This window comes from Caretta caretta, chromosome 9 (genome assembly GCF_965140235.1).
Source record: "Caretta caretta isolate rCarCar2 chromosome 9, rCarCar1.hap1, whole genome shotgun sequence".
In the NCBI taxonomy this organism is placed as follows: domain Eukaryota; kingdom Metazoa; phylum Chordata; order Testudines; family Cheloniidae; genus Caretta; species Caretta caretta.
In genome coordinates this window covers 89,724,653-89,736,792 of record NC_134214.1, presented here as the reverse complement: position 1 = coordinate 89,736,792, position 12,140 = coordinate 89,724,653, and the positions used below count along the sequence as shown (strand labels likewise).

The following is a 12,140-nucleotide window of genomic DNA, read 5'->3' as shown; positions in this document are numbered from 1 at the left end:
AGCTTCTCCTGAGTGAAGAGAGAAAGCTGGTGCTCGAAAAGTTACAAAATGCTGCTATCAGATGCAAAGGTCAGAGTCTGCCAATGAACATTAACACATGACAACCTTCTGGTGAGGGGAACTGTTCCCCTCAGATGAACTGGATCAAAGTCTCAGCACAGTCACCCACCCATAACCGCAGGGAGGATGGCTCAGCCCCACCTACACTGATACTAGCGAAGGGCCAGGCTGGATGTAACAGAATGGACACAGGGACACAGGGACAACAGGGAGTGCAGGGGCAGAAATGGGTAAAACAAGGGCCCCTTGTGCCTCATACATGGTGAGTTTTTGTGCTTCTCCTAAACAGCCAATGTAAGAGCAGGGCTGGCCCCAGGGTTTGTGGGTCCCAGTGCAAAGTAACACATGGGAGGGAGGCCCCATCCTGCCCCTCATCACAGCCCCTGCCCCTGCTGACTTATCTGACACTGCCCCCTTCCTCCCCTCCCCCAGTACAGCTCCATTACCTGCCCCCTCCCCCCCACACACACATTTAGACTGGGAAAGCCAGGAGGGGGAGCCAAAGGGCAACTTTCCAAGCACAGAATGGAGGAGGCGGTTGAGAAATTCACTCTCTGTAGGGAAGCTGGGGCCAGAGATGGAGATTGGGGATGGTGCTTTAGCAGGCAGACTAGATGTCCAGGGAAGTAGAAGGGACCTGTGTGTCTGCACAGGACATATAGGGCTACGGCCACCACCAGATGCCTGATTCAGCAATAATCTCTTGGGAAAATCCCTCCCTGAGGGCCATAGGAGTTCAGACTCTAGGCTCCTGGCGACTAGCAGAAGCCCTGCTTGGTTTGTGCACAGCAGCGGGGAACTCAGTATTTCAGAAGCATTGAGGATTTTGCAGGATCCTTCCCAAGGTTCACGGAATTCACTGAGAACGCACACTGAACCGGAAAGCCTTGTGCTTGACTTTTGGGACCCGTTTCCAGAGGTGCTGAGCACCCCCAGGTGCTATTAACTTCAATGGGTGCTCACTGTGGCTGGAAACCAGCCCCCAGGAGTTTGAGCTGCAGGCTACTCAGCAATCGCCAGTGCTTATCTATAACTTTATTTCTCGCCGGAGAAGGATGCTCAGAAAGTATTTAAGGGAAGCCCGAGGCACTTGTTCAAGTGGGGGGCCTGGACCTGCCATTGCCATAGTGTTTTGGACCAGAAAGACCCTGCCTTCCTTTCTCAGAACAGCCACTCGTCTCCTGCAACCCCAAGAGGATGTTGCATTCCCTCCTAGCTGTCTGTCTGCACCCAGGAGATGTTTATTTAACCCTGAGCTGGGCTCTCTTCTCTCAGATGCATTGAAAATATGTAATGTTTCAGCTGCGAGTATTGGCTGGGTTTTGCTGAAACAGCAGCCTGGGAATGGAAAATGAACAGGAGCAATTGGCATGAAAGTCACCCAGCATCACCAGGGAGGGGCTGTATTTGTCTCTGCGCAGAGATCAGTCAAAATATTTTCTTCATCTTCCTCCTGTCCATCCCACAGCAGAGCGAGATTATTTAATGCAGAATGATAAAGGAAAATAACCAGATGCATGCGCACATGTCATTGGCAAAACACCTCCCCAGAGACAATTACAAAAGCAGATCAGAACAAAAGGCTTTGTCACATCAGCTTCTCAGAACTTTGAAACAATACCCTGCTTCCCGGCCTCTGATAAGGGTCAGAACCTGAGACCTCAGAGTGTCCCTCCTCTCCTACATACCACACTGAGACATTTATGCAGGCCAGTATAATGGCCTGCAGGGGATTGGTTGGTGCCCCAAGAATGAGATCAAATTATTATTATTTATTGTTAGCTATACTGTAGTAGCAGCTAGAAACCCCAATCATGGACCATGACCCCACTGTGCAAGGCACTGTACAAACACAGAACAGACAGTCCCAGCCCCAGAAAGCTTCCACTCTAAACAGTGACCCTTATGTGAGCTTGCACAGATACAGGCCAGAACAATAATAACATTTTTCAGACACAAGATTTGCTTCTTCTCCCACTTACACCAGTGTAAGTCTGGATCAACTCTACTGATGGCAAAGGGCCAGATCCTCAACTGGTGTAAATCAAGGTGGCACCACCGAAGTCAGTGTAGTCACAGCCCTAGACACCAGCTGAAGGCCTGAGCCAAACCAGTGTAGAATGGGCATAAGAGATTGTGAGCCAGGCCCTCAGACATGTTGAAAATTCAGCCACAGCCAGAGCAGGCCATATTCAGCTGCATGTAAGCAAATGCAACTCTCTTGAAGTCGATGATTACACCAGGGCAGAACATGGCCCAGAGGCTTCCTGTGGTAGCGAGCTTCAGAGGCTATCAGCTGGGCAACATCATTTTCCCCTTCAGCAATTTTTATATGTACCACCTCCTTGTTCTCAGATCAAGGGATGGGCTGTTCAGAGCAGACTGATAGCTGTTTGCTGCGCCCGCCGGAAGGCTGAAAACCAAGCCATGCAAAGCCTGACTCTGGAGCACAGAGAAGCCCCATTGCTGCCTGTGAGGAGTCAGGCTGGGCTGGAGAGCGCTGGAGGTTCTAGCTGTAATGAAAAGCCAAAAAATATATCCAGAAGAGGGGAAAGTGTCTCATTAATAAGAGATGGAGATGAACTGGTTCCCCACATGCCCACACCCCTGAATTCCTTTGTGTTCAAAACCCCCGCTCTGGATCCAAATTCTGTAGATGGCCCCTCCTTATCTAAGGGATCGAACCAAAACCCCAGAGCCAAACAGCTCCAACCACTCAGGCGTTCTAATGCCAGGTCCCCTTCCAAACACTGCGTTGTGAGCCCATGTACTCTGCTACCAGGTGGCACCTGGAATCCATGTTCCTTCACCGCTGGATGCTCATTGCCAAGGCCTTGGGCAATACTTGTAGTTTCCTCATGCCCACAGAAAGTGCTAGAAATAAGTCAGAATGTTTTCCCCTTCCCCAGTGTCCTGGGATCCCATTGGCTTGAGTGGGACTGCATGGCCCATAGAGTCTCGACATAGATAACATTCTAGAGAGCAGTGACAGGCTGGATCGGTCAGTGGATTTGCCTCAAAGGCTTCACCTAAAGCCCTAGGTAAGAAATAGTTCCCCTGACATGAAATGAGTTGGGGCTTTCTCCCGCAGAGACATGCAGCCGGCACAGGAAGAAATGCGCCACTATTGCTAAGAGTCAACTGGATAGAGATCATCGAGAATTAGGGTGATCAGATAACAAGTGTGAAAAATCGGGACAGGGAGTGTGGGGTCATAGGCACCTATATAAGACAAAGACGCAAATATCGGGACTGTCCCTATAAAATTGAGACATCTGGTCACTCTATCGAGAATTCACAGAGCCAGGTTGGGAGTGCCCCTGGCTCAGCTGCTCTGGGGGCTGATCACTGTCCCAAACCCTGGGAAAGCAGGTGGCTAATTGGGGAAGGGTGGAGCCATGGCTCCCCTCATCTACACCAGCCTGCGGAGCGGGGCCAGCACACTGCAGGGAGCATTAGACACCAACTGGGTGCAAAATGGGCACCCTGGTCCATAGGAAGCCTTTTGGGGCAAAATCTTCTGAGAGCTGCCCCGTTAGGGCAAATTTTGATCTCTTATACCAGTGTAAACCTACCTGACAATGGAGTCACTCCACATTTACATCAGTGTGTACCCAAGAGCAGAATCCATCCCCAGGTGTGCCAGTTCACACACCCAGAACACCAAATAGTGCAAATCACAATCCTTTACCACTGACACACACTCCCACCCCATTTTCCATCCCAGCTATCCCCAGGGGTAATATACAACACTGCTTAAACCACCAATGAATTTGGCCCAATGTGCACCATTCTTGGTTAGTGCTGATTCGACTGGAAGTGATGATTTCCATGGCTGCAAACAGCCTCCTTCAGGTGGAGCAGTGTGTCATGCCCTGGGCCATCCCTAGCCATTTGGGTGCCCTAGGCAGCCGCCCCATGGGGGGGCTGTGTGGGGCCCCAGGCATCCCCCCGCCAGGGTCTGGGAGGCAGGAGCTGTGGGGGGGCACTTTTGGGGGCCCAACAGGCCCAGAGTGGCCCAGGGGATTGGGAGGGGGCTGGGAGCAGCCCGATCCGCTTCCCTCGCCCCGGCCCCCGCTGTGTCGCTTGGGGGAGGGAGCTTGGGGGAAGAAATCTTCCCCCCCCCCACCCGGCAGCGGCGGAAGCGGAGCAGCCCGGCCCCAGCCCGCTCCACCCCGCCAGCTCCCAGCTGCGGCGCTCCACTTCCCGCCGCCGGTGAGCGCGGGGGGCGTCCTTTCCCCAGCCTCCCTGCACTCACCGGCGGTGGGAAGTGGAGCGCCGCGGCTGGGAGCTGGCGGGGTGGAGCGGGCTGGGGCCGGGCTGCTCCGCTTCCCGCCACTGCCAGTGAGTGTGGGGTCGCTGGGGGAAGAGCTGGAATGGGGGCAGGCCGGGGGCAAAGTAGGGGGGAAGGGTAAGAGGCCTGGCAGAGGGAGTTGTCCGGAGCCCCACATCCCCCTAGGGACGGCCCAGCCCCTTGCAGTGGGCGCAGCCTGCGGGGGGGCCAGCCGAGGGATAGGGCTGGTCGCCGGGGCTGGTGCTGCCATGTATGCAGCACGCAGCTGCCTAGGGCACCATGAAATTTGGGGCAATTTGATTCCCCAAATTTTGTGGTGCCCTAGGCAGCTGCACTTGCTGCGTATGCCTAAGGACAGCCCTGGTCATGCCCATAATTCACGAAGCCCTGAAAGTAACATGCTCATCCATCGAGCCTGTAGTGGGATCACATGACATAATTAGAAAAGGAGGACTTGTGGCACCTTAGCGACTAACCAATTTATTTGAGCATAAGCTTTCGTGAGCTACAGCTCACTTCATCGGATGCATACCGTGGAAAGTGTAGAAGATCTTTTTATATACACAAAGCATGAAAAAATACCTCCCCCCACCCCACTCTCTTGCTGGTAATAGCTTATATAAAGTGATCACTCTCCTTACAATGTGTATGATAATCAAGGTGGGCCATTTCCAGCACAAATCCAGGGTTTAACAAGAACGTCTGAGGAGGGGGGGAGTAGGAAAAAACAAGGGGAAATAGGTTACCTTGCATAATGACTTAACCACTCCCAGTCTCTATTCAAGCCTAAGCTAATTGTATCCAATTTGCAAATGAATTCCAATTCAACAGTTTCTCCCTGGAGTCTGGATTTGAAGTTTTTTTGTTGTAATATCGCAACTTTCATGTCTGTAATCGCGTGACCAGAGAGATTGAAGTGTTCTCCGACTGGTTTATGAATGTTTCAGAGTAACAGCCATGTTAGTATGTATTCGCAAAAAGAAAAGGAGTACTTGTGGCACCTTAGTCTCTAAGGTGCCACAAGTACTCCTTTTCTTTTTATGAATGTTATAATTCTTGACATCTGATTTGTGTCCATTTATTCTTTTACATAGAGACTGTCCAGTTTGACCAATGTACATGGCAGAGGGGCATTGCTGGCACATGATGGCATATATCACATTGGTGGATGTGCAGGTGAACGAGCCTCTGATAGTGTGGCTGATGTTATTAGGCCCTGTGATGGTGTCCCCTGAATAGATATGTGGGCACAGTTGGCAATGAGCTTTGTTGCAAGGATAGGTTCCTGGGTTAGTAGTAGGTGACTTTTGGGAACTCTTCTAGCTCTATCAATCTGTTTCTTCACTTCCGCAGGTGGGTATTGTAGTTGTAAGAATGCTTGATAGAGATCTTGTAGGTGTGTCTGTGCGGATTTGATCTTGTGCTTTTTCAGGGAGTTTCTTGAGCAAATGCTCAAATTTTATGGATACTCTCATAAAAAACCAACCTTCCACACAAATTTCCTCATGGCTGGACTTTACTAAAACTAGACAAGCCATTTACAACACACACTTTGCTTCTCTACAAAAGAAAAAGGACACTAAACTTTCTAAACTACTACATGCCACAAGGGGCCACAGCAATGGTTCCCTCAACCCACCCAGCAATATTGTTAACCTATCCAACTATACTCTCAGCCCAGCAGAAGCAGCTGTCCTATCTCGGGGCCTCTCCTTCTGCCCCTCCACCCCCACGAACATGATACAGTTCTGTGGTGACCTAGAATCCTATTTTCGACATCTCCGACTCAAGGAATATTTCCAACACACCTCTGAACAACATACTAATCCACAGAGACCTCCCTACCAACACTACAAAAAGAAGGATTCTAGGTGGACTCCTCCTGAAGGTCGAAACAGCAGTCTGGACTTCTACATAGAGTGCTTCCGCCGACGTGCACGGGCTGAAATTGTGGAAAAGCAGCATCACTTGCCCCATAACCTCAGCCGTGCGGAACACAATGCCATCCACAGCCTCAGAAACAACTCTGACATCATAATGAAAAAGGCTGACAAAGGAGGTGCTGTTGTCATCATGAATAGGTCGGAATATGAACAAGAGGCTGCTCGGCAGCTCTCCAACACCACTTTCTACAAGCCATTAACCTCTGATCCCACTGAGAGTTACCAGAACAAACTACAGCATTTGCTCAAGAAACTCCCTGAAAAAGCACAAGATCAAATCCGCACAGACACACCCCTGGAACCCTGACCTGGGATATTCTATCTACTACCCAAGATCCATAAACCTGGAAATCCTGGGTGCCCATCATCTCAGGCATTGGCACCCTGACAGTAGGATTGTCTGGCTATGTAGACTCCCTCCTCAGGCCCTACGCTACCAGCACTCCCAGCTACCTTCGAGACACCACTGACTTCCTGAGGAAACTACAGTCCATCGGTGATCTTCCTGTTAACACCATCCTGGCCACTATGGATGTAGAAGCCCTCTACACCAATATTCCACACAAAGATGGACTACAAGCCGTCAAGAACACTATCCCCGATAATGTCACAGCTAACCTGGTGGCTGAACTTTGTGACTTTGTCCTTACCCATAACTATTTTACATTTGGGGACAATGTATACCTTCAGATCAGCGGCACTGCTATGGGTACCCGCATGGCCCCACAGTATGCCAACATTTTTATGGCTGATTTAGAACAACGCTTCCTCAGCTCTCGTCCCCTAAAGCCCCTACTCTACTTGCGCTATATTGATGACATCTTCATCATCTGGACCCATGGAAAAGAAGCCCTTGAGGAATTCCACCATTATTTCAACAATTTCCATCCCACCATCAACCTCAGCCTGGTCCAGTCCACACAAGAGATCCACTTCCTGGACACTACAGTGCTAATAAACAATGGTCACATAAACACCACCCTATACTGGAAACCTACTGACCGCTATTCCTACCTGCATGCCTCCAGCTTTCACCCTGACCACACCACACGATCCATTGTCTACAGCCAAGCTCTGCGATACAACCGCATTTGCTCCAACCCCTCAGACAGAGACAAACACCTACAAGATCTCTATCAAGCATTCTTACAACTACAATACCCACCTGCAGAAGTGAAGAAACAGATTGATAGAGCTAGAAGAGTTCCCAGAAGTCACCTACTACAGGACAGGCCTAACAAAGAAAATAACAGAACGCCACTAGCCGTCACCTTCAGCCCCCAACTAAAATCCCTCCAACGCATTATTAAGGATCTACAACCTATCCTGAAGGATGACCCAGCACTCTCACAAATCTTGGGAGACAGGCCAGTCCTTGCCTATAGACAGCCCCCCAACCTGAAGCAAATACTCACCAGCAACCACGTACCACACAACACAACCACTAACCCAGGAACCTATCCTTGCAACAAAGCCCGTTGCCAACTGTGCCCACATATCTATTCAGGGGACACCATCACAGGGCCTAATAACATCAGCCACACTATCAGAGGCTCGTTCACCTGCACATCCACCAATGTGATATATGCCATCATGTGCCAGCAATGCCCCTCTGCCATGTACATTGGTCAAACTGGACAGTCTCTACGTAAAAGAATAAATGGACACAAATCAGATGTCAAGAATTATAACATTCATAAACCAGTCGGAGAACACTTCAATCTCTCTGGTCACGCGATTACAGACATGAAAGTTGTGATATTACAACAAAAAAACTTCAAATCCAGACTCCAGGGAGAAACTGTTGAATTGGAATTCATTTGCAAATTGGATACAATTAACTTTGGCTTGAATAGAGACTGGGAGTGGCTAGGTTATTATGCAAGGTAACCTATTTCCCCTTGTTTTTTCCTACTCCCCCCCTCCTCAGACGTTCTTGTTAAACCCTGGATTTGTGCTGGAAATGGCCCACCTTGATTATCATACACATTGTAAGGAGAGTGGTCACTTTAGATAAGCTATTACTAGCAGGAGAGTGGGTTTGTGTGTGGGGGTGTGTGTGTGAGAAAACCTGGATTTGTGCTGGAAATGGCCCAACTTGATTATCATACACATTGTAAGGAGAGTGATCACTTTAGATAAGCTATTACCAGCAGGAGAGTGGGGTGGGGGTAGGTATTTTTTCATGCTTTGTGTGTATAAAAAGATCTTCTACACTTTCCACAGTATGCATCTGATGAAGTGAGCTGTAGCTCACGAAAGCTCATGCTCAAATAAATTGGTTAGTCTCTAAGGTGCCACAAGTCCTCCTTTTCTTTTTGCGAATACAGATTAACACGGCTGTTACTCTGAAACATGACATAATTAGAAACCCGGCGGGGCTGCCTGGCATTCTTGGCTGTTTCTTCCGATTTTCTGTAGCTGGTCAGGACTGACTCTTGAGTTATATATGTCTGGGAAACTGACACTGCAGAGTTCTAGCTGCAGCCCTTCTTGATTCAAAGTGATAAATATAGATTCCCCCAGCCCCTGAAGAGACTTTGCAAGCAGTCACCCAGGGTTCACCATGACTGACAAGCACACATTGACATATCTGTTCAGCCACTAAGTCACAGCCTTCCCATTTGTTCATCAAGCGATTCCTAGTCTCCAAAGACCAAGGGGATGGCGACTTGCTTCCTAAGTGGTTATCTTATTGGGGATTCCCGTGCAGTTGACTGTGTTGTACGTGCAAATGGCTTTAGGTGGAACAGAACCTTAAGTGTTGTCCAGGATCCTGTTGCATGCAAAAGAGAGTTATTTTTTGATCGCCTCTCGAACATCCAAGTCTTCTTTGCAAGGTCATGAAAGCCACAGGTGCCAGCTGGCCCTGCTTGCGCCTGCTCACAAGAATAAGCGGCGGTCTCTCATCATTTACATTTAATTTAAGGGCTGAGCCAGCTTTCTGTGCACCTTCCCCTTGTTGGTTAGTTGGAATAAGTGATGGGAGCGTGCTCACTGTACTGGGGTGGCACGTACTGTATGGATAGCTTGTACCGTTAACCCCAGACGTGGCTTTTTACCATACTAATTGTTCTATTTCTCTTCATTTTACACAAAGTCATGGAAATGAATGCCACCTCTGGAGGTGCAGAAGGCCAGCGTAAGATTTACCACCAGAAGCCGGTGAGTCTTTTGGGGACTGCAAACTGCCCTTTATAGAAATGAGGAAGTGGGGGTTGCAGAAGGGGGATCCCATTTCACGTCTGAGGGTGATAAATATAGTGACTTTGCCTTAGGGATTGCTCTTGCTCCTGTTCCCTAGTGCAGAGAGCGAGCACTTACCGTTGATCTATAGTGACCTCCTGCAGGAAGGGGAGTGGGGGAGGCGAGCCACATGAGCAAATAGGACTGAAAAATGCAAACAAGTCAAGCTTTTCCTGCTGCAACTGGGATGGGGTTAGCCCTTTTCAGTGGAGAGCCAATGTGCCGGGATGGGGAGGAGAGAGAACAGACCAGGGAAACAAGTCAAGTGCTCCCAGAGTTTGGGGCACAAGAGATTCTCAGCCTGAGTGAACCAAAGTGATTTCATTTAGGACAATGAGTGCTACCTCTGGCTTGGATCCACTTCTGTTTGACCATCACTTCTTCCAACGCTGCTTCAAAAGTGGGGTTTTAAGGAGACACAGAAAGGCAGATTCTGAGCTGAGCTGCACCAGAGTCAATCTGGAGTAAGGGCCATTGAAATGAATGGGAAAACTCTTCTTAATGTCGATAGGACCAGGATATCACTCCATCTCTACTAAGGTCCAGATGTACACTGGTGTCACTGAGATGAGAATCTAGCCCTGAATGTCCCAGTTCTAATGCACCACAGATGTTTGTCTTATACAATTGCTCCCTGGCAGGAGCAATTAACAGGGAGTGGGGAGCCAGAACGCCCCAGCAGCTAGGAGTTGGATACATAAATGGGAATACCTGGACTGATCCACATAAGCCATATTCCATGCTGAATCTCTGTGGGTTCACACAGCAAAGTACTGGTCTAAACAGGATGGACTCATCTGAGATTCTCTTACATAAGGTAACCTAGACACACATGATATATCAAAATACAAACTGTCCTAAGAGAGACCAAAGGGGTTATGACAGGTTTCAGAGGAACAGCCGTGTTAGTCTGTATTCGCAAAAAGAAAAGGAGTACTTGTGGCACCTTAGAGACTAACCAATTTATTTGAGCATGAGCTTTCGTGAGCCACAGCTCACTTCATCAGATGTGTACCGTGGAAACTGCAGCAGACTTTATATACACACAGAGAATATGAAACAATACCTCCTCCCACCCCACTGTCCTGCTGGTAATAGCTTATCTAAAGTGATCAACAGGTGGGCCATTTCCAGCACAAATCCAGGTTTTCTCACCCTCCACCCCCCCACACAAATTCACTCTCCTGCTGGTGCTAGCCCATCCAAAGTGACAACTCTTTACATAATCAAGTCGGGCTATTTCCTGCATAGATCCAGGTTTTCTCACTTCCGCCCCACCCCCATACACACACAAACTCACTCTCCTGCTGGTAATAGCTCATCTAAACTGACCACTCTCCAAGTTTAAATCCAAGTTAAACCAGAATATCTGGGGGGGGGGGGTAGGAAAAAACAAGAGGAAACAGGCTACCTTGCATAATGACTTAGCCACTCCCAGTCTCTATTTAAGCCTAAATTAATAGTATCCAATTTGCAAATGAATTCCAATTGAATTGGAATTCATTTGCAAATTGGATACTATTAATTTAGGCTTAAATAGAGACTGGGAGTGGCTAAGTCATTATGCAAGGTAGCCTGTTTCCTCTTGTTTTTTCCTACCCCCCCCCCCCCCCCCAGATATTATGTAGGGGTTATGTAAGTGACTGGCAGCCTCTCTCAGGGCAACATGGTTTGGATGGATGAGTTGTCCTGATAGAGCTCTCTGGGCAAGTCTCTCTCTGCTGGGGTGTGTGGGGTGCTGTCAATTTAACCTATGCATGTATCTAGTTCTCTGAGGGAATGCATTATGTCACTTCCGAGGAAAAACAGGCCTGCAGCACTGCGATGAGATGGGAACCTGCATTCTGAGCTTCGGCCAAGCAGATTCTATCATAGCATGCTGGAAGAGAGCAGGATATCTTCTGGACACCATTGCACCGCCAGGTTCTGGGGATGCCGTTGGGAAGTCTGGCCCCCAGCATACATGAAAGCAGGCCCAGGGGATGCCCTAATATATGCCCTGGTGAAACAATCCCTATAGGACCTGCTGGCCTCCCAGAATATTCAGAACACCCTCCTCCCTAGCCCAACATAGCCCTGGCATGCCCCTGCACCTATGCTATCCCAGGGGCATGCCCTATGCTACCCCACACCCTGGAGGTGTTTCCTGGTGGGAAAATCTGGCTGGTTTACAGCCCTTATATGCAAAAAGAAAAGGAGGACTTGTGGCACTTTAGAGACTAACAAATTTATTTGAGCATAAACTTTCGTGAAGTGAGCTGTAGCTCACGAAAGCTTATGCTCAAATACATTTGTTAGTCTCTAAGGTGCCACAAGTCCTCCTTTTCTTTTTGTGGATACAGACTAACATGGCTGCTACTCTGAAACCAGCCCTTATATGCTGTCAGTGGTGAAAGGGGCCAGGACACAGCCCAGAATTAGGGCATCTCTGCTTAGACCATTAATACACTCTATTGTTCTAATTCTCTGCTGCAGTTCTGATCCCCTGGCTTTCTAGTTGGATCTGTATCAGCCTGGCTCTGGGGGAATTTAGATCAGCCTGTGGACTGTTCTAAACTCCACCAACAGGTAATCATCCCCAGGTAATCATCATCTGC

General features: G+C 48.9%; 1 protein-coding gene across 1 annotated transcript in view; it reads left to right on the top strand.

Moving 5' to 3' along the window:
* The first annotated feature begins 249 nt into the window (after positions 1 to 249).
* The window catches only part of ATP1B4 (ATPase Na+/K+ transporting family member beta 4), a 31,918-nt gene continuing 20,027 nt past the window's right edge, over positions 250 to 12,140 (top strand). The window contains exons 1-2 of the mRNA XM_048864146.2: positions 250 to 322; positions 9,398 to 9,462. Coding sequence (XP_048720103.1) covers positions 9,400 to 9,462 — 63 coding nt within the window. The 5' untranslated portion in view covers positions 250 to 322; positions 9,398 to 9,399. The remainder of the gene's footprint in view (positions 323 to 9,397; positions 9,463 to 12,140) is intronic.